Source organism: Sminthopsis crassicaudata, chromosome 1 (assembly GCF_048593235.1).
Source record: "Sminthopsis crassicaudata isolate SCR6 chromosome 1, ASM4859323v1, whole genome shotgun sequence".
Taxonomy (NCBI): domain Eukaryota; kingdom Metazoa; phylum Chordata; class Mammalia; order Dasyuromorphia; family Dasyuridae; genus Sminthopsis; species Sminthopsis crassicaudata.
Window position 1 is genome coordinate 8,460,042 of NC_133617.1, and position 22,570 is coordinate 8,482,611.

Here is a 22,570-nt window from a genome sequence, read left to right on the forward strand (position 1 = left end):
AGGCCCGGAGGCCCAGAGACCCAGAGGCCCGGAGGCCCAGAGACCCAGAGGCCCGGAGGCCCGGAGGCCCAGAGGCCCAGAGGCCCAGAGGCTCGGAGGCCCAGAGACCCAGAGGCCCGGAGGCCCGGAGGCCCGGAGGCCCAGAGATCCAGAGACCCAGAGGCCCGGAGGCCCAGAGGCCCGGAGACCCAGAGGCCCAGAGACCCAGAGGCCCGGAGGCCCGGAGGCCCAGAGGCCCGGAGACCCAGAGGCCCGGAGACCCAGAGGCCCAGAGACCCAGAGACCCAGAGGCCCGGAGGCCCAGAGGCCCGGAGACCCAGAGACCCAGAGGCCCGGAGGCCCAGAGGCCCAGAGACCCATAAGCCCAGAGACCCAGAGACCCAGAGGCCCGGAGGCCCAGAGGCCCAGAGACCCATAAGCCCAGAGACCCAGAGACCCAGAGGCCCGGAGGCCCAGAGGCCCAGAGACCCATAAGCCCAGAGACCCAGAGATCCAGAGGCCCGGAGGCCCAGAGGCCCAGAGATCCATAAGCCCGGAGGCCCAGAGGCCCAGAGACCCATAAGCCTGGAGACCAATAGTCCTGGAGGCCCAGAGGCCCAGAGGCCCAGAGGCCCACCATCCCCCAACTTGTGATCCTGCGGACACGAACAGCTCTTATCCCTCAAAAACTCGAATGGAGCTGAGATGTGGCCGCCCTTCGGTCCCGCAGATCGCCAGCCGCCAGCTGCAGCGCAGGCTAGCATGAGCCCCCACTCCTTCCCACTCTCAGTGCGGCCTGGCCCCCCAAGTCAGCAGCGCCGGTGGGCCAAGGGCCAGCCCTGGCTGCGAGAAGCCCGTCCCCCGGAGCTCGGCTCTAGCATGTGAGGAGCCCACGTTCTCTTCCTGCTGTACCATTCCTGGGCGACTTCCTTTATTGCTCGCCTTCAGGAGCTGGTTCCTGTGACAGGCTGCTCGTACCACCTCCAGAGATGCTTCTCCGGGCATGCAACGGCAGCCTTTTTTTTTTTTTTTTTTTTTTTTTTAGCTAAGGCAATTGGGGTTAAGTGACTTGCCCAGGGTCACACAGCCAGGACGTGTTAAGTGTCTAGGTGACATTAGAACTCGGCTCCTCCTGACTTCTGGGCTGGCGCTCTATCCATTGGGCCACCCAGTTGCCCCACAACAACAGCACTTTCTGACATAGTGTGGGGAAAATTGACGGCATTCAATAAACAGGTCTTTTCGAGGTCCCCAGGCCTTTTCACCTCCAGGATTGGTTCATTATGTCTCTGTTGGACGAGTGATTTGGGGTCTCTGAGGCCCACCCCCCAGGACTGCTCCAACTTCTCCCTGTGCCCCAGGAAGTTCATTTTAATGGGGAAATGTCATTGTCCTGCAAGATCCCAACAGCCTTGGACTCTACCTCACCAGCAGCCGGGTCCCCCTGGGTAAAAGGCGGGGCATGGCACTTAGTACCTGGCCTCTAGTAGACCCTGAACAAATGTTGACTGAGTGAATAATTGATGCCAAGAACTTCAAAAACTCAACTTCCGGAGGGAACTAAGCTCAGACAAATCATTTCTCCCCTGGGGTTTACTACTTTGGGACTTCTGTGACTTTTTCCATCAGGCCCCCAACTTGGATGCCTCCCCCAGTTATTTTTTCTTTCTTTTTTCTCCCCTTTTCTTCCTTTGTTTCCGGTCAGCTCACAGAAGGCACTTAATAAATGTTTATTGAATTGAAGGTTTCCTGGGGCCTCACAGGGCACCATACCCCATCACATTGGACTTTGCGTGCCCATCAAAAAGCTTTAATGAACTTCCCATATCCGCTGGGCTAGTACCCACTACTACTCTGCCTAGACAAACGGCCCAGTGATTAAACAGTCCTTCTGTCTACATTCTCCTTGTCTCAGAGATTCTGAATTCCCCAAACCTAGATCCCGGTGGCCAAACCAAGAGCCTTACCCGCTCAGTGTTCCCATTTCCTATCTGCTGGCTATTTCCACGAAAAATGAATGAATGGCGGCAAAAATGCAGTTATTAAGCACTTACTATGAGCACTAGGCTCAGTGCAAGGGACACAAATGGAAAAGTAGGACAGGGCCAGCTCTCCTGGAACTCCCGTTCTAATGGAGGAGACGCTATCTAGGGAAGGTTTCTCTTGCAAAATCAGAGGAAAAAGTCCCACGGTCCTCAGGGCAGAGCAGCACAGCAGACGGTCGGGCCTAGTCTTTTCCATTGATGAAATGAGATCGGTTCCGATAAAACAGTTCCCAGGATGCATCTCCAAAAGAACTGCTTCCCAGGCTGTTGGCTGTGTGCACGAGGCTGGAACCACGGCCACTTCCAGGGTCCCCGTCCCAAGGCGTTGGGCCATCTTCATCGTGAGGTAATGGTGTGAGCCCGCTGGTGGGCCCTTCTCTCCTCAGCGGTGGACATGAAGGCATTGCTCTGTGGGGAGGCATAGTGAAGCTGCTGAGAGCTCAAGGCTTTTGGCGTCTGGCTTCCAGTTTCAAGGGAGAAGATGGCAGATGCTGCCCCTATTTCAAGTTACTGAAGGAAAAGACTGGGAAGAAAGCAGCATGAGGGAAGCTGGCAGTATCTAGCAGGCCTTATCCCCAGCTTGCTACGTTCCCCTTCGGGGAGATCTCAGCCTTTGCATCTTGGTCCAACTGAGCCACCTCGCTCCTAACAGGGGAGCCCTTCATTCTGTAGGGTCTAGCGTATTTTCTCCTCCGTTTGCTTCTGCCTTCTAGTTAGCTCTCAGTTTGGATAAATGGGTATCTTGGCCAACTGCTCTGCGTTTCATCGTGGAATTGGATTTGGTGACAAAAGGGGCCACCCTTGGAGATAAAGCTTGGGGTCCCCCGATAATGAACAGCAATCAGAAGTTAGATTGAAGCTGGAACTCACATCCCTCAGACTAACAATATTTAAGGGAGCAGACAGACACTGTCTCTGAGGAGGACAAAATGGCAGCCACCTCTAGAGCTAACTTCCTCCGGGCAGGAATGAAAGTCTACCTTGGAGAAGAGGCTGGAGAGTGTATTCTGCCTCCCTTTGAGTCGTACCATTTCTCCCCCTGCTACATGTGAGAACATGCTGAGTTACATTTGGGGGAAAAGGCTACCCAACACCTCCACGCAATATTGGGGGGCCAGTCTTGCCTACAGCGAGGGATGGTATCCAAGGTGATGGCCTGACTCACCTGCCCTAAAAGGGGCAAACCTGGCCTCTTCTCCACAGGACAACAGGTATGAGGCAGGGCTGGAAGCATTGTCTGGGAGCCCCCCTTGATACCATTTGCAGGCCTCCCACCCATCCACTAGGGGGAGCAGATCAGTGGCCGTTTGCTGTTTGTGGGGGCTAGGAGAGTGGGACCCCATCCATGTGGATTTCTCCCCTCAGTGATGAGCTGGATCCTGCCGGTAGGGGTGCTGCTGCTTCCTGGGCTCTTGCATCCATGTGCCTAGCATAGGCAGCTTGTTAGTATTGCGGCACATGTACCCCCCGGAAAATGGGGATCCTAAAATTAGTAAAATTCTCTTCAACTGAAACCTCTTTTTCCCTCCTCCCATCTTCTGGCCCTCACTGAGACCCGCTCTCCTTCTCATCATCCCGCTTTCCTGGTGACAGCACTGTCCCACCACTGGAAGGCTCGGTAACCTGCCTGTGACCCTGTGTATGTGATTGAAGTGGCTTAAGACCCCCAAGCAGGTGTAGACATTTTGTAATCGGTTCTAATGTGGTTTGGGAGAAGCCTTTGCAATTGGCTGTGTCACTAGAGCTGTCGTCCAAAGGAACCAGCGATCATCACTTCATGAATTCTCTTGAGCTGATGTCTCTTGACTCGACCCCTCTTATGGCATCCCATGAGCCAACAGCCGTGAAACTGGCATCTCTCCTTCACCCCTGCCTTTACTCCTTTCTGTTTAAGTGAAAGGATTGGAGGCTCTCACTTTGGAGCTTTCAAATGGTTGGGAAAGTTCTCTTCTGAGAGACTCGGTATCCCAGAAGTCAGCTCTTGCCGTAGGCATAAATGCACTTGAGGGTGAAAATTGAGCTAGGGTATCCTTGGAAAATCGGGCCAATATCTGCATGTGAACTTGGCAGGAATAATGTTATATAGAAATTAGGCAAAAGAGCACCAGCCCTAAAGTCAGGAGGACCCGAGTTCAAATCTGGCCTCAGACACTTAACACTTCCTAGCTGTGTGACCCTAGGCGAGTCACTTAACCTCAACTGCCTCAACAAAAAAGAAAAGAAAAAAAAAAAGAAAGAAAGAAAGAAATTAGACAAAGAATGAGCCCTTTCCCCAGTGATTGGGTGAGCGAATAGGATCAGTGTTAGGGAGGAAGGTGTAAAAAGACTGGAAAGCAGGGGGCTTTGAATGTCAAACAGAATGTTTTGTATTTGATCTTGGAGGGAATAAGAAGCCACTGCTGTTTGTTGAGGAGGGAAGGGCAAAGTCCGACCTGTACTTTAGCCCTTCCACTCCAGCCCTGGATGAGGAGGATTTGCTCCCGGCCTTTGACATGCTTCTCTCCATCTTCTCCAGCAGGTGGCTCCCACCATCACCCCATTCTCAGCCTCACTCTTTCCCCCATTCTTCCTCTGGGTGCTCCTGGCCACTTCCACTGAGCCATCTTCCCTTATCTCTCCATTCTCTTGTAGCTGAACTTCTTGAGAAACCCATCAATAGACTTGGGACCTCCATTTTTGGCCCCGTTTCTGGCTTCCAGTTTCAAGGGAGAAGATGGCAGATGCTCCCCTATTTCAAGTTGCTGAAGGAAAAGACTCTGGGAAGAAAGCAACGTGAAGCTGACAATATCTAACAGGGCAGCTCCCTTGGAGCTGTTCTCCAGTTACCAGGCCCCATCATCCTGCTTGAGCTCTCCGGAGCCTTTGCCACTGGACATCACCCTCTTCCCCATGATGGCCTAGGCTTCTGGGACGTGGCTCTCCCCTGGTTTCCTTCCTCCCTGTCCTCTCCTGTGCTTGGATCATCATCCGATTCCTGCCTACTAAGGGCTGTTGGATGTCTCGCTTCTATCCTGGGCCCTCTCTCCTTCTCCCTCTGTACCATTTCATAGGGTGACCCCACCCCTGGAAACTGAATTATCACCCTTATGTTACTTGTTCTCAGATTTAATGGTCGGGCTTTTACATCTCTCCGCCTCCATTCCTACGCTACCTTTTGGACTTTTCTAACTGAATGACCCCTAGGGCAGACATCTTAAAGTCAGTATGGGACATATTGGGACATGTCCCCCCAAAAAAACCATCTCCTCTTCCTAGCTTCCCTATTCCTATGGAGGATGCTACCAACTTCCTAGTCCCCCGACTCGAAGCCTGGGTACCATCCTCAGCTGCTCGTCCTCTCTTACTTATCTGATCTGTCTTCTTACTGTTGATAATGCTTAAAGTACCATCTCTCCTAGAAGTCCCCCTTCTCTCCTCCGATGCAGCTCTCATCACCTTACATGCAGCGTCTCTGTCTATTTCCCACTGGAATCACTGGAGTCCTCCCTTTATTCAGCTATTAATGTGATCTTTCTCTCTCTCTCTCTCTTTCTCTCTCACCTCCAGAATCAAATTATCAAGAATTATCAGAATCAAACTTATGAAGACTGTTAAAGTCTTCATAAGTAGGTCATTTACTCCCTTCCTACTCTTTTTTTGAGACAATCAGGGTTAGGTGACTGGCCCAGGATCACACAGCTAGGAAGTGTCTAAGGCAAGATTTGAACTCATTTCCTCCTGTCTCTAGAGCTAGTGCTCTACTTGCTATGCCACACAGCTTTCCACACCTCTCTAGACTTCTCAAACCTTTTCTGTGTCCCTGAACTCTCAATTTTAGTGCCATCAGACTGAGCACAAGTCCCGCCATCTCGGTGACCTGAGCCCACTTTCCACAGGACTTCTCACCGCTCTTTGCAGACACACTCGGTCCATCTGCCAAGTTTATACCTTCTCCCTGGCTGTTCTCCAAGCCTGGACTCCTCTCCCTCCTTTACCCCCTTTCTGGCTTCAGATTCTAGCTAAAATCACAACTTCTGCAAAAAGTCGTCTCCAATTCCCTTAATCTTAGTCCTTTTCTCTGAATTCACCTCCAGTTTAGTCTATATCTGTCTTATAGGCACAGTTCTTTACACATTGGCTCTCTCATTATATTGTGAGCTCCTTAAAGAAGGAATTATGGGAGCTTTTGGGGGCTTTCTTTGTTTCCTGAAGATTAATAGAGTGCCTAGCAGATGTGTGGCTCAGTCCTCTTAGTCAATAGCTATTGGAAGCTGAATTTTCTCCACTCTTAAGCCTGGCACTTTATCTTTTATACCGTATAGTCTCTGTGTATATGGTTAGAACTCTAAAGCAGCAGAGCCAATGCGAACAAGCCCCAGCAGTGTGCTGGTAAACATTTAACAACACCTGGCCAAAAAAAAAGTTATGTACAACACATTTTAAACTTTAATCAGCTTTATTTCTTTCCTTTTAAAATTATTTTATTAAATTTTAATTACATTTAATGTATTAAATTTTAATTTAAAATTATTGTAAAAAACAATTTTTTGGTTATACACATACATTCATTTTTTTACATGTTTTCCTATGGACCATGTTGGGAGAAAAAAATCAGAATCAAAACCATAAGAAAAAAAACAGAGGGGGAAAAAGGTGAGGAAAAAAAGGTGTCCAACTATATTCAATCTCCACAGTTCTCTCTCTGGATTTCGATGGCATTTTCCATTCAAAGTTTATTGGATTGCCTTGACTCACTGAACGCTGTGAAGAACCGAGTCTGTCACAGCTGATCATGGCACAATCCTGCTGTTACTGTGTACAATATTTTCCTGGTTCTGTTTGCTGCACTCAGCAGCAGTTCATATAAATCTTTCTAGACCTATCTAAAATAGCTTGTTCATCATCTTTTAAATAGAACAATAACATTCCATTTAATCAACATTATTCACATTTCCTCCATCACTTTCTTAAGCCTAGATAAGCCATAAAACAAGAAATTAAGCTCTGACTTGGAGCATTTGCCAATTTATGAGGTGTAAATGTTTATGTGGAAAATTTAACAACCAGATCTCAATACAAACTGGCGAGAGCCCACCCCTAGCAGGGCTTAAAGTCCTGGTCTCTCTACTTTTCCCTTCTATGCTCTGACTAGCCAGATCACTGAGACCCCAAGGACCCCATGCCAAGTATTACTATTTCATATAGTCTCCAAGAGCAAAGAGAAGGAAAATTCATCTACTCAACACCAAGTTACTCTGCTCCTCATCTCCTAGAATGAGAAAGCATTGTGGTATGGTGCAAAGAGATCTGCCTCTTGAGTCAAAAGCCAGAGTTCAAATCCTGGCATTGATAAACCATTTAACTTCCCAGAGCCTCAGTTTCCAAATCTGGAAAATGAGAGGGATAGTTCCTTCTAGCTCTAAATCAGAATTTATAATCTTGGCCAGCAAATTATGAAAAGTATTTCCTTTTCCCCATCTTCTCTTAATTCCAGTGCTTACTCCATTGATCATTTCCCATTTGTCCTATATAGTTTGCTTTGTATAGATTTGTTTTCCTGTTGTCTCCCCATTAGCATGTAAGCTCCTTTGCCACATTTTGTACCTTCAAAGCTTAAGTCAGTGCCTGGCACATGTTGTTGTTATATTTAATTATTTTTCAGTTGTGTCCAACTTATTGTGACCTCATTTGGGGTTTTCTTATCACATATTAAAGTAGTTTGCCATTTCCTTCTTTAGTTGATTTTGCAGTTAAAGAAACTGAGGCAAACAGGGTGAGAAGATTTCACTAGGTACACACTGCTAATAAGGGTCAGAAGCTAGCTTTCAACTCAGGAAGATGAGCCTCCCGAACTTCAGACTAAGAACTCTGGGCACCGTGGTATCCCTAGAAGCCCCTATTGCAATGCATTCTGGGCATATCTGCCAGTGCTAGCAAACCTAGCTGCAGCAGCTAATGTGGACAACTCTTCTGAGTCGGCATTTCCTTCTTTGTAAATAGGCACAATAATATCACCTCCCTCCCGTGATCATCAAATGAGCTAACGTGTAAAAGGGATTGGAGACGTTAATGCACTATAAAGCCTTGACCGATTATCAGCTGTCCCCCAAGTGGGGGAGAAGAGGACTAGCCCTAGCCATGTTGGGGGAGATGTGACTGAATTGGTGGAGAGAATGCTGCATAAAGAGCAGAGCCAGGGTCAGAGAGAGAGACTTAAGGTTCCAGAGATTCTTTGGGAGACAGAAAAGCAAGAGGAAGAGACTTAAGGGAAGCCCACATGCCCCTAAAGTTCAGCACCCCTGGCCAGAGACTTTAGATAGCTTTTTGGGTCAGATGGGGCTCTCTCCCTTGCTTTGAGCTGAGAGCTTACTTTACTGTCATCCAAGAAACTCATTCACTCTTTTTTTTTTGGAACCATCACCATAAAACTTTAGTCTTTATTAGATGTGCCTAAGAAGCTGGCAGATCATCATATAGACTAAATTATAGGGAAGCCTGAGGTGATGAAATGCCTTTCCTGGATGCCAATTGGCAACTTCTATGCAATATTTTATTTTAGAGAGTTCCCTAGAACAAAGCTCCTTTTTAAAAAATTGTATTTTATTTTTCCAAATACATGCAAAGATAGTTTTTGACAATCACCTTTGTGAAAATTTTTCTCCCTCTCCTTCTGCTTGCTCCAGCAAGTAATCTAAGTTAAATGTATACAGTTATTCTAAACATTTCCATATTTGTCATGCTGCGCAAAAAAAAAAAAAAAAAAAAAAAAAAAAAAAAAAAAAATCAGTCCAAAAGGGGGAAAAAAATACAATAAAAAAGGAAGAAAAACCAAACAAACAAAAAACATCAACAAGAAAGGTGAAAATATTATGCTTTGATCCATATATAGTTTTCATTGTTCTCTCTCTGGATGTGAATGGCGGTTTCTATCACAAGTCTACTGGAATTGCCTTGGATCACCTCATTGTTGAAAAAGAACTCATTAATTTTGTGCATTTTCTAGTATATTCAAATCCACAGAACTTCTCAGATTTTTGTTTGCTTTTTGCTTCGATAAGTGAATTTACTTCCTCTTGAGTTAGTGAGGCTGCTCTCCTCCCCACAGAGCATAAGGGTGTTATATGTCTCAAAGGGAAGCACGATGGATACATCTGGCTTCTTCTTCCCCTATTCTCTTCAGTTTGGAGATTTAACTTGACTCAGTTCCTTTTTCTTTCTTCCTTTTAAGTAGTCCTTGAATTCTTGCTCTCTTTTTTCCTCTTAAGTTTTTAAGAGAAATCTGTTTTCTCCCACTTGTTTTGTTCATTAGGTGAACATTTTTCAATTTTTGTGCTTTTTTTTTTTTTTTTTTTTTTTTTTGAGGCAACCAGGGTTTTTGCTGAGGGTCTGAAGCTAAATTTGAAACTCAGGTCCCCCGTATTCCAGAGCCAATGTTATTGGCTGTTCTACCTAGCTTCTCCTCTGTGCCCTTTTCTTTCATTCTCTTCATAAATTTATCTCCTTTTCTGTGTACTCTAGGGCTTTTTTTTTTTTCTTTTTGATTCATGATTTACTTCATGATTACACTCGTTTAGCTCTTCTTTAGTCTTCACGTTGCTATTGGGATGAAAGTTTTTGAAGTACTTATTTTGGATTTGCTCCTCTATGTAGTTCTATGTTATTGAAATGACATTTGTGAAGTATTTAGAACAGCGCCTGACATAATGAACAAAATCTAAAATTATTTACTTCCCCGTCCCTTTTTTAGCTTGTGGATCTTGCCCCAGGTCCCCTTTTTCCCTTGTGCCTCACTTTTAGAAATCACAATTCCTGCCCATGACAGGGAAGCCCATTGTCTCAAGCTAGAAATTTCCCTCTGCACATGAGTGAATAGCTCACTATTAAACTTTGCTTTTCCCAGTTGTTTTTTCCTCCCTTTTGCCACACATTCTCCTCCATGAGTCCACACTCTCTCATTCTAGGCATCAGTTGCCATTTTCTTTTTTCTGGGATAGGATGATGTCTCTTTCTACACACCAGATCCCTACCAAATATACCCAGTAATCATTTCCCTTTATAAAATAACTCTTTTCCCCATGGGATTATCAAAGTGGTATGTGGTGGGCTCTCTTCTTCCTAAGGGACAAAAGGAGTTATTTTCCCCTTTGTTGTTAACCTTTGACTTCATCAGTGTATATGACATATTTTTAGTATGTTCTCTTCCTCTCCTCTCACTTTTTTTTTGTGTCTTCCCTTTCTGTAATTTAGTTCTATAAAAATCAGTTTCACCTGTAGGTCGTTATTATGTATCCTTAGTATATTGTATCCTTAGGAATTTTTCCTCTTAATGGTCTTTTAGTTGTTATTTTGTGGTTGTTCGAGTGATACATTTGTTTATTCTTTTTTGTAGGGTGAGAAACAAATAATCTTTTCAAGTTTGGTTTTCTTTTTTAGAAATGCTACAAATGTCTATATTTTATTTTTTTTTAATTGTAGTTAGACATAGGTCTGCAGTATAGGTGACCTTTATAGCCTTTATTCTTCAGAACACATTATTCCATTCCTCCTAAGGTTTCCAGTGGGTGCAGAATAGTTTTGCGTTACTTAAATTTCCTTTTCCTTGTATTTGACAGTGTTTCTCCTGGTTAATTGAAAGATTGTTGTTACAATCGTTAAATGTGAATCTTGTACATTGCAGTAAAGGTTGTTTACTGTGGATTTTTTTTTTGGGGGGAGGGGCATTTTGTTCCCAGAGCTCCTCTTAGAGCCTCAGGTTGAAGAGAGCTTCCTGGGAATTCACCTTATCATTTCCCACCTGGCTACTTTCCTTCATTTCTTTTTGCTTCATGATTTCCAGAAAGTCATCTTTCTGCAAAATGACATTAACCTTGCCTCTCCAGTTCCTTCCTCTGATTGGAGGAGTGGAGGATGCTCCTCCCAGATTCCTCACCGTTGAAGAAGGGCGCTCAGAGAATTCATCTCACCATTTATTGTGCAGGGCATTTTCCTACACTCCAGAAACTCATTATTTGGCAAGATGAAATCAACTCTGAAACTCTCACTTCAGATCCTTTCTTGTTCTGGCTGAAGGATTTAATTATCTCTCCCCCGTCCCCCAATTTTTCCTCTTTCTTGACCATCACCCGTCTTATCGGATTTTTTTTCTCCGGTGGGTTATCTTCCCTCATTAGATTGTGAGCTTCTTGAGGGCAGGGACAGTCATATTTTTCTTCACATTCTCAGGACATAGTACTGCCTGGCCTACGGTAGGCACTTAAATATTTATTGATAACTTTGTTTTCTGTGTTGAGAAGTTCTGCAAAGTTTATTGCACTATTTCCTTCATTGTAACGTGGTGTTTTTTTTTGACTGCTGTTTTCATCCGAGAGCCCTAGACTCTAGACATAGCCTTCAAAATCAATGTTCTGCTTTTACAGAGATTGTTTTCTTTCTTTCTTTTTCTTTCTTTCTCTCTTTCTTTCTTTCTTTCTTCTTCTCTTTTCTCCAGATTATCTTTCATTTGTGTATATTTAGGTTCCCAACCGTTATTTTCTTTTTCCCTTTTTGTTGAGACTTGTCACTACCAGGCCACTCACCCTGATCCAGTGTCAATTTCCGAGGTCCGGAGAGTTCTGGGAGTCCCGAATGGTTTCAGCTGGAGGTCGGGCTCTTCCTTCAGTCATATATAAAGGGCCCGTTCCAGGCCCGTCTCCTCCGTTCTGGGAGTTCTAGAGCCGAGCAGAGGGCGATGATCTTGTTCCTCCCATGAGACCAAGCTTCTGGGGGTCGTTTTTCTCTGTCCCAGGAGGGGCCGTGGTAAGACTCCGGCCGGAGCCCGAGGAGGGGCTGGGCCCGGAGGGGGTGAGCGAGAAGCAGCTTTTTCGGCCGCTCCGAATCCCGTTAGGAGGGGGGGCCCCTCAGACCCGGCGCCAGCTGACTTTACTTGTGGGGACTCCCGAGCGGGAGCGGCTGAGGGCTGGGAGGAATCTCCCGGGGCGCCGCGTCCTTCGTGCCGGCTGGCAGCCGCTGGCAGCCGCATCCACGTATCTAAGCGGGCCGCACGGGCGTCCCCTGGAGGCGAGAGACACCTCGCATGGCACCGCGGGGGAGAGGTCGGGAAGGCTCCGGCCCGGCTGGAAGTTCCGGGGATAGAGCAGAGCTCGCGCACTCGGTTCACAACCACCTCAGGAAGGGGGGGGGGGGGGAAGAAGGGGGAGGGGCGGGCAGGTCCGCTTCTGGGGAGTTCCGAAAAGGAGCGCGCTGTGGCGGGGTCTCCTCAGCCGGGGCAGCAGGGGCTCCCGGCCGGGGGCGCGGAGGGGCCATCCTGCGGGGGGCGCGTGCGGAGGCGGCCGGCCCAGTTAAGCCCCGGCCTGGGCCCCGGCGGCGCCGCTGTGGGGAGCCGCTCCCTCAGGCCTGTAAACGGAGTCAGGGTCTTCTGCTGCCCCTCCCGGGGGTGGGAGGCTCGGGCTCGGACTTCGCCGACTCGTCGCTCCCGCTCTGCAGGAGCCGGGCGGCTTCGCCCACTTGCAGCAGCCGGGACTCCACTTCCCAGCATGCCGCGGGGGCCGCGCAGCCGCACTTTGGGCCCCGGCTCCACCTTCGCTTCCGGGTCGCACTCGCGGCCCCCACGGCTTCCGGGTCGGGCTGCTTCCAGCGGCGGCTGAGGCGCTGAGGCGGCGGCGGCGGCGGCGCCTGAGGTAGAGGCGGGAGCGAAGCCGAGGCCGGCGCGGATCATGGACGTCTCGGGCCAGGAGAGCGACTGGCGCAGCGCCTCCTTCCGCCAGAAGCTGGTCAGCCAAATGTGAGTGGGGCCGCGGCCCGCGCCGGCCCGGGCTCTCCGGGCTCAGTCTGTCAGCGGGGCTCGGACCCGGGGCCGCCGTCCCGAAAAGGAAACCGAGGCCGGGCGGGGCGGGAGGGGGAGGGGCCGCGGAGGCGCGGCCCGGCCCTCCCCGGCCTCAGTTTCCCCGTCAGGCGGGCGGCTCGTGCGCCGGCTGGAGGGAGGATGGAAGCTCTCCCTAAGGGAAGGTCCGCCTTGCTCCAGGAAGTCCGGCCGGGGGAGGCCGGAGCTGGGCAAAGGCTCGGAGGGGGGAGACAGCTGCACCGAGGGCCGGCCTGTTCCCGCTCCACCCCCGGCCGTGACTCATGCCCGGCGTATGCGGCTCAGCTCCGGGAGTGGGAAGGGGGAACCGGCCGCCGGGATCCGGGGCACTCACTCCCGGAGCCCTGCTTCCTGCTGCTGAGGGGGGCTCCGGCCCTGGGGCCTTCCGGCCTGTGGGGGCCCTTTCTGCAGTTCTTCCCGGCCCGTGAAAGCCGGCTCTGGGTTCGACTCCAGCCCCGCCTCCCCCTTCATCCGGGGCCCGGCTTCCCGAGGGGCTGCCCATCCAGCCTCGGGCGACGTGGGGCGAGCTCCGAGGGTCCAGGGGGACCCCTGTGGAGCCGGGTGCCCGCCCCTCAGTCAGGGAAACTCACCGGGGAGCCAGGACAGAGCTGGCGGGGCGGGAGGAGGGGTCACCCGGGCCGAGGCGGTGAGAGGACGGCAGCTGCCCGGCCGGCACCGGGCTGAGGGTCCCGCTTCATCCTCACAAACCCCGGGTGCGGTTATTCCCCTTTTACACAGGAGGAGACCGAGGCAGGCGCCTGAGGAGTCTCAGGTGGCCTGCATCTTGCAGGGTGAAGGTTTCTCCCAGTCACGGGAGCACAGCCAGGTTAGGGAGGAGGAAGCGCTCTTGGTGCCCTGGCCGCGCCTGGCGAGGGGTCCCGGCCGTGACCCCACGGGTTCGCCCCGGCTCCCCTCCCGGTGACTCGTGCCCCTGACCTGGCATTCAGCAGGAGGCGTTAGGCAGTGGGAGAGCCATGGTGGAGCTTGCTCCCCTTCTCTGCCGGTGACGGGGCGGACCCAGCAGGCCGGGGCCTTCGTCCCCAGGAGGAGGGGCTCGTGACGCCCCCTGTGCAGAGTCGGGCAGCGGGAGGCAGCAGGGAGGAAGGCGTCTGTGACGGAGCCCACGGGGCAGCTGCTTTTTCCCTGTCCCTGAAGCTGCCTTCGAGGCCTCCTCCTGTTTAAGGCAGGCCTGGCCCGGGAGCTGCTGAGAGCCCTCCCCGCCCTGGGTTGCGGAGCCGGGGATCCTTTTCCCAGACCTTCAGCACCTAGGTCAGTGTCTGGCAGGAGATGCAGGAGCCAGGCTCCCTCGCTGTCCTCCTGCCTTCTGCCTTTTTATCTGGAACGCACTCCTCCCCCCCCCCCCCTCCTCCCACCTTGAAGTCCTTTTGCTTTGCCAAGGGCCGACTGAGGCACGGTCTCCACGGCTTCCCCTGAGCCTCCTCAGAAGGGAACTGGTCCTTCCTGCCTCCTTTGTGCTTACTTTGTAACAGTAACAGCCAGCCCTAAGGTAATCCTTCAAAGCCTGCAGAGCAAGCTCCCGCCGGCAGTATTGTGGCCTATTTTATTTGTTTATTTTTTTTGCTGAGGCAGTCAGGGTCCCACAGCCAGGAAGTGTTCCGTGTCTGAGACCAGATTTGAACTCGGGTCCTCCTGACTTCAGGGCTGGTGCTCCCTCCACTGGCCCACCCAGCTGCCCCCGGCTTATTTCAAGATCTCCAGTCAATCGGTGCTAAATTTGTTAAGCACCTACTATGAGCTAGCAGCTGGGCTGAGAGGCCAAAGAAGGTCTCTGCCCTCAAGGAGCTCGCAGTCTAATGGCGGAGAGGCGACATGCAGTAGATGTAGAGAAAGCAGGCTCTGGGCAGGATAAAGAGAGTGCCCGGAGCTGAGAGCGGAGGGGCTTGTTTCTGGTCCGCCAGCACGGTTACGAGTTAGCCAGAGTCATCGGATTGGAGAGTACATGCGGGGGAGTCAGGTAGGGATAAGACTGGGAAAGGGAGCTCACGCTGGCTTAGGAAGGGCTTTGAATGCCAAACAAGCATTTTGTGGAGGCAACAAAGAAGTCACTGGAGTCTGAGTTTTGAGGGGACAGGGTGAGACGGCTGCTTTAGGCTGAAAGGAAGGGACTCCAGGTGGAACCTCTTCTCCCTTCCCAGCCCCTCCTCCCTCCCCCCGCAGCTACTGCAGTTATCAGGGCCTGGGCTCCAGATCCAGAGCGGCCGGGAGAGAGGAGACAAGGGGAGGATTGTAGGGATGGGAGAGAAGACAGACCTCCGGCCTTGTGGCAGGTGGAATCTGGGGGTGAGAGTGAGGAGTCCAGGGGGACTGCTGGGGCTGAGCCTGGGGGGCCCGGAGGATTATGACGCCCTCCACAGTAAATGGGGATGTAGATTTAGGGAGTAAGGGAAGGAGCTCGGGTTTAGATGCGTTTAAGATGTCTTTGAGATAAAAGGCAGCTGGAGATGCGCCGTTGGAGGGCTGCAGAGAAACTGGCTGCGTGTCGCAGGGACTTAATAAATCTCTTAAAAATGGAATGATTTTGAGAGCAGAACATACCTGAAGACAGTGATTGGGTGACTGCTTCCATTCAAGCGTTGCCTCATTAGGCTCCGTTATGTTCTTTCCCTCAGGTTTTTAACATGGAAAATTAAGACGTAGTCTGCAGAAGTCAATAGGAAATGAATTCCCAATTTCTCGTTCCCATTTCCACAGGATTGCTCTAGAGCACATAATTAACAATCTAGCAAGAGAGTCATATGAAGAATTTAAAAGTCCCAAAGGATCGTGAGGTATTTTGCCGCTAGGTAGCTGCGGGACTTTGAACTGTCTGGAATGACTAGGGATTCTAAAGGCCTATTTGGCTCAGAACTTGTGGGATGCCGGGAGCAGATTGCTGGTCCAGCCTCCTGAAGGCATCCTGCCCTCGGAGGATGGAAATGGTTTCCCCCTTAGAAGGTCTACCTGACCCTGAGGCCGGGGTCTGCTGCTTCTGCCTCAGTATGGCTTGTGCCTGGAGCAGAGAGGTCCTGGACAAATACCTGCGGTGGAGATGAGGCTGGAAAGGGAAATCGGGATGAGAATGAGGCTTGCACTATCCACCCCCACAGAAAGGATTTTGCACACTTTAATTTGCTTCTCCACGTGTAGGCGGTGATAATTATGGGTGCTCCACATCGGTCATCCCTTCCAGTGTTAGGACACGCCAGCTCTCCTGTCTCACCAATCTGGGGAAGCAGAGAATGCTTGTCGCACACTCTCTTATTGACAGGGAAACTGCTTCTGACGGGTTAGGTGTCCAGGCCACATCTCTCATACTCCTAAAAATATTTTGTCCCAATGACATGTAAAAGAAAGTTTTAACATTCATTTTAAAAATGTTTTAGTTTCATATTCCATCCCTCTGTTCCCCTTCAGAGAGAAAGCAAGCAATTTTATGTAGGTTATACATGTGCAGTCATGCAAACCATGTTTCTATATTAGTCATGTTGTGAAGAAAACACAGATCAGAAAAAGAAAAAGTTTAAAAAAAAGTCTGCTTCAGTTCGCATTCAGACTCGCGTCAGTTCTTTCTCTGGGGTGCAGAGCCTTTTTTATCATGAGTTCTTCAGAACTGTGTTGTGTTAGGATTACTAAGTGAGAACTGAGGTTTTCTGGACAATTACAAGGTGAGAACTCAGGTTGACTTGATAGAGGGGGCAAGCTCATTGGCTGGGGTGGTTCTTCCCAGAAGCCCTTGCATTATCCCACGCCCATTCTCTGGGAGAATAAAAGAGAGGACTCTCAGAGAAAGAAGAAGACTCTGAATTGCATCAGGCTTGACGGGGCTCTCTGCAGGAAGGGAAGTCACTTCTTTGGACAAGAGTTAACAGCAACTGCCTGGAGACAACGGTTCGTTACAGGAAGAAGAATCTGTCTGAGAGATTTGAGTAGACACAGCAGATCTCTTCCCAGAGAGCGATCCAGCAGCTTCTGGAGACGACAGCTCGTTACAGTGTTGGATCATCGTATTGGGGAGAATAGCCAAGTCATTCACAGCTGTTCATCTCACAACATTGCTGTTCCTGGGCACAGTGTTCTCCCGGTTCTGCTCACTTCAATTCACATACGTCTTCCCAGCTTTTTCTGAAAACATCCTACTGGTCATTTCTTAAAGCCTGATGGTATTCCGTTTCAGTCAGATGCCATAAGTTGTTTAGCCCTGCCCCATTTGAGGGGGCAGCTCTTCCAATTCATTGCCCCCAGGAAAAGAGCTCCTAGAAATGTTTTTGTGCATATAAGTCCCTTTCCTTTTTTGGTTTTTTATCTCGTTGGGATACAAACATAGTAGTGATATTTCTGGGTCAAAGGGTATGTGTAGTTTTATAATAACTTTGGGGCAGAGTTTCACATTGTTCCCCAGAGTGGTTGGACCAGTTCAGCGCTCACCAGCATTCACATCTCCTTATCTTCTCTCTGTCTCTGTCTCTGTCTCTCTCTCTCTCTCACACACACACACTGGCTGAGAGGCACATATTAAGCCAGCAGCCCTTGGCTGATGGTTTTCACAGTTTTAAATGGTTGGGGGGAGGGGACTCAAAAAAGAAGAAGAATATTTTGTGATCCCTGAAAATTATGTGAAATTTAACACTCACAAAGTTTTTACCAGAACACAACCACACTAACTAATTTGTGTTGTCCTGGGCTGCTTTTTCTTGAGCAAAATGAGGTCGTTACTACCAAAGCCATCCCTGTTGACGCTCTAGATGCTCAGGACACCTGTAAAACACTAAATGGCAAGGATGCAGGTATAACGCCATAGCATTTTGAGTGCTATATATATTGCCACATATTTTATTTTTCTTTTTATTTTTGAGGCACAAATTCACAACTTTTATTAAGGTCCTTAAAAACATACTTGATTGTTCTGGAATTAAATTCCCAAATTCTAAAACAAGAGCCAAAAGGCATTGTAATTAAAAGCAAACAAATGAGCACTAATGGAAGCTGATTTTTTTTTTTTTTTATTCATTTTTCCAAATTATCCCCTCTCTCCCTCCACTCCCTCCCCCCGATGGCAGGTAATCCCATACATTTTACATGTGTTACAATATAACCTAGATACAATATATGTGTGTAAATACCATTTTCTTGTTGCACATTAATTATTAGCTAATGGAAGCTGATTTTTAAACACTCCCATTTTACTATCTTGCTCTGTATCTAACATTTCTAAACATTTTGTTATCTAACAAAATTATCAACTTCTTGATAAGAAGCCCCACGTCCACTACTTCTTTGATATCCCCTGCTGTACTTAATCCCTGTTAATTTTATTTATCATCTTTCACTGAAATTCCGATGCAAAATCAGTCTCTTTTCAAATCTAGTAGAAAATACACAAAAAAGGGGAAAACACTAGGGCTTGGGGAAAAGAAGAAAAGCACATGGATTTTCTTTAATTGCATTACTGATCTCCTCAGAACTAGAAGAGGGAAAGTTTTTTGTGCTCAGAGCCAAGATTGACACTTTTCTGAAGGAGAATAGCCCTGAACTATTTATCAAAAACACTGAATGGCTGTGGGAATTAGCTTTTGCTGCAGAGTTGATCATGCTTCTTAATGAATTTGCCTAAAATTACAAGGCAAAATAGCACTTGGCTACAAAACTTGTACTGCAGTAAACCCAGTTTCAACAACAGCAAACATTGCTTGAATCACAAGTAATATTGAGATATGATTGTACACTTTCCCTGTTGCTAATGATGAAAACAAGAATTCCCTATTGTTATACAATTTTGGGGGGGTGGGGGGGAATCGGTTTTCTGGCAGTGTTTTCTTAATCCAGATGCAAAAAGAAGTCATTTCAAAATCCATTTTAATGATGCCATTAAGGAGCTTTCACCTGATCTTCCATTGGAAGTCATTAATCTCTAATGTAATTTGTCAAAAGGCAGAATCTAAGGGAATTCTAGAAGTGCCTCGTAAGCAATGAATATACTCAATTAAAATCATAGGCTCTCGTATGAATAGCAGTATATGGCAATACCTATCTGTGAAAAGACATTTTCAAAGATGAAATCTATAAAGAAGCTCATTACAGATCAGCATTAACAGAAAAACATTTGTATTTGATTTTGATCAGGACCGCTAATTTTGAACCCCAGTTAAGCAAAATATTACTTTTTCTATGACTACTAGGCCTATACTATAAAAAATGTACTCAATTACATTTTGAATTTTGTCAATAAAAATTTTATAGAAATTTAAGTATCTACATAACTTTTTCAATTTTACTATTGTCCCACAAAGCCTAACATGGTTACTATCTGGTCATGTACAGAAAAAATTTGCCAGCCTCTGGCTTAGACAGCTAAACTGCCAAAGTACTGTGATGTCCTTGGTCATGGGATTTAAAGCTAGAAGGGACTTGGCTTAATATAAGACATTTTCAACCTTTCTGCTCCTAACATCCTTTTACTCTCTTAAAAATTATTGAGTACTCATTCCCCCCCACAAAAGATGTTTATCTGGGCTGTATCTGTCAGCGTTTGCAACATTAGAAATGTAAAAGTTTTAGAATTATTATGAGGTAGTTCGGACTCTTTGGTTTGCAGAAGAGGAAATAGAGCCATGATCACACAGGCATTAATTAAGTAGTGGAACTTGAACAGGAAGGTCTCCCCTCTGACCTCAGATTGGACCTGTAATTCACATGGTGCTACCTCCTTCTTCCCTTGGAGATTGTACATCTTCCATGCTTTAATCAGTGGTCTTCACAGGCGGTGGGCACAGTGTGGCTGATACTTGAATGGCAGGCATGTGACATGATAGGTGCTCAGAACTCTGGAGTTTGTGCCCATTGGTGCCCAATGTTACCTCTAGGAGACTGGAGCTGGCCACTAGTACAGTGAGCAGCCTCTCTGGAACCAAAGAACCGTAAATGTCAGGCAAGAGACTATGCTGTACAGGGGTCTCCTGAAAGGAAGAGGAAGTCATAAGTTGTGTGCTTACTTTCTGTGCCAGCCATTGACCTGAGGGCTAAGGATGCAGAGTGTGTCAGCAGACAACTACATGAAATGTGAGGGAGAACCAGATTTGTTAGAGGAGAAGTGAAAGTGCATGTGGAACCCAAAGAGTTCACAGTTCATACGGAAGTCTGCATTTTTATAACAGTGGCACAAAGCAGGAGGAGATATGGGAAATCTCCCCCTAAAAGGGCATGGCCCCGGGAGGAGGAAAGTGAAGTAAAGGTAGGAAAAAGGGACGAGTAAGGGCACGACAAGAGCCAGTTCTTTTCCCTGGGCAGCTGCTAGATTAAAAAGATGAGAGGGGGGCAGCTAGGTGGTGCAGTGGATAGAGCACCAGCCCTGAATTCAGGAGGACCCGAGTTCAAATCTGGTCTCAGACACTTAACACTTCCTAGCTGTTTGACCCTGGGCAAGTCACTTAACCCCAGCCTCAAAAAAAAAAAAAAAAAAAAAAAAAAAAGATGAGAGGATCTGTTTGTGTACAAGGGTGGCAGCTGCACTTGCACAGTTTCCCAGTCTAGTGCAGACTGACTGCTTGCTGCCTATCTTGACTTCTAAAGACACACAAGAAGTCCAGTTTGGGATGGAAACTACACATTATGTCAGCTGGGGCGGATGGGAGGTGGAGGATTTGACCTTCATCCTTGACACATTCGGGGCCTCCTATATAACTCTGAGTCCAGTGTTTCTGGAAATTTTGTCAACTTAAAAAACAAGTTCTAGGGACCTCTTAACATTCCTTAACAGTCAAATGAGAGATAGCTCCTTCCCTCAGGGAGCTTCCATTCTGATAGGGCAGGGGTTTTTAACATTGAGTCTCTGAACTTGTTTTTGTTTTTTAAATCCTGATAACTGTATTTCAATACAGTAGGTTTTCTTGGTAACCCTTTGTGCTTTGTTTTGTGCATTTTAAAACATTCTAGTAATAGCTAGCAATTATAGAGCTCTTTAAGGTATACAAAGCACTTTATAAACATTATCTCATTTTATCATCATAACAGCCCTGGAGAGACAGATGCTGTTATACCCACTTTATAGTTGAGGGGCTGGCCAAAGTGAGCCAGAGCACCAAAAAGGTTAAGGACCCTTGAAATAGGGAGAGATGCTATCCAGTGCAGAGGGGTGGCCAGCCAGTGCGTGTAGTCAAAGGAAATTTGGCTGATATGTCCTTTCTAGAAGCAATGAAAATGCTTGATTACTGTGGTCAAAGTAAGAGGGGAGGGGACCCTCGGCTTAAACAAGTGAGTTTTCCCTCTATTTATTTTGTCTAGGAGCAGGCCTGTCTGGGACTTAGTTCTTTGTCATTCATTCACGTGACAACATGCAGACAGCAAAGTGTGGAGGGTTGGAAGGGATGAGAGGCTGAAGCACTTTCCGTGTTTGGCCTGGAGCCCATTGACAGATAGAGTTAGTTGGGCACATTGGCCCTCCCTCAATCACGAGAGCGAGATTTTCTGCATTTAAAGCATTTTCCACAAATGAGGGGATGAACTTCTGCCACTAGGAGCAGAGGTAGCAAACTCACAAGCAGCTTGGGGCAGATTAAGATGTAACTGGGGAATGTTTCCCAAAATACAATCACAGTAAATGTAGAAGAATGTGAATTTCTGTCAATATGTAGCTGGCTTGGGCCTAGGGGGGTCCTGTGGGGAAATGGGGGCAAGCAGGGGCTGGTAAAGATAGACATAGTTTAGAACAGGGCTCCGAGGGTCTGCTGCCTGTTTTTCTGGTGCCCTGTGAGCTAAAATATTTTTGAACCTTTTAAAATAGTTTTATTGTATTTAAAAATATAAGAACCATTCTTTGCTCAGAGCCATATAAAAACCAGGCCATAGTTTGTGGAGTCCAGGTCTAAAATGTTGCAAGAATGTAGAGTTGTAACTTCAGATGAGTGAAGACTGCTTAAAGGGCAGGGAATCGGTTTTTTAAATGATCACTTTGTGAGAGTTCGTTGGAAAAAATAACCCTAAAAAATTACCTATGCATATGTACTGTCAAAAAATGTTATAATTATAAAATTAATTTTAAAAATATGGAAAAAAAAAAAGAAAAACTAACCCGTTCAGAGGTACAATCATAGTTCTTGAGCTGGGAGGGAACTCTAAGGTCTTGAGGAAGGAACACCATCCAGTCCAATGCCATCGGTGTACAGATGAAGATTTTAAAACTTGGTTCCAGACTTCTCGTCCCCAACTCTTGTCCTCAAATCAGGAGACTTGTGCAATTCATGCTGATAATCCCTTAGATACCCTAACCTCTCAAGTCTTCAGCTTACTTCTCATGACCTCCATTTTGCTGAGGCTGCATACGGCAGTGGCATTGCCACAAGTGTTCCACTTCTGTATTCAGGAACTCTGAAATGCCTTTATTGGATCATAGCCCACTGTCATCCCCCTCTCCATCTGCTTTGCAGCCCCAGATCCTAATCTTGTGACCCCTCAGGTTTCCCCTAGGCCATCACTGCTCAGAGGCTACACCCTTCCCCATCCTGATCCCTTGCTAAATCAGTTCAATGCTACACTGTTCTCTTCTCTTGAGTCCCTTACCCCCTTATCCTGCTGGCTTTGCCCTATTGAGCCTCAGCCATGGATCCCTCCCACCCTCTACTGCCTTTGAACTTGCTCACATGCTGCTGAGCAGAGCAGAAAATGGGGAATCCAGTCACTGCAGATTTGTGACATATTCTGAACTGGGCCCTCCAGC

At 47.8% G+C, this 22,570-nt stretch overlaps 1 protein-coding gene across 4 annotated transcripts in view; it reads left to right on the top strand.

Annotated features, from left to right (window-relative positions):
• The first annotated feature begins 12,601 nt into the window (after positions 1-12,601).
• The window catches only part of MED15 (mediator complex subunit 15), an 82,566-nt gene continuing 72,597 nt past the window's right edge, over positions 12,602-22,570 (top strand). For 2 of the 4 annotated variants that reach the window (XM_074291818.1, XM_074291837.1), the window contains exon 1: positions 12,603-12,783. In XM_074291818.1, coding sequence (XP_074147919.1) covers positions 12,716-12,783 — 68 coding nt within the window. In that variant the 5' untranslated portion in view covers positions 12,603-12,715. Of the gene's footprint in view, positions 12,784-22,570 lie in introns of all 4 variants that reach the window. The other 2 variants (XM_074291827.1, XM_074291857.1) reach the window with 2 other exon arrangements.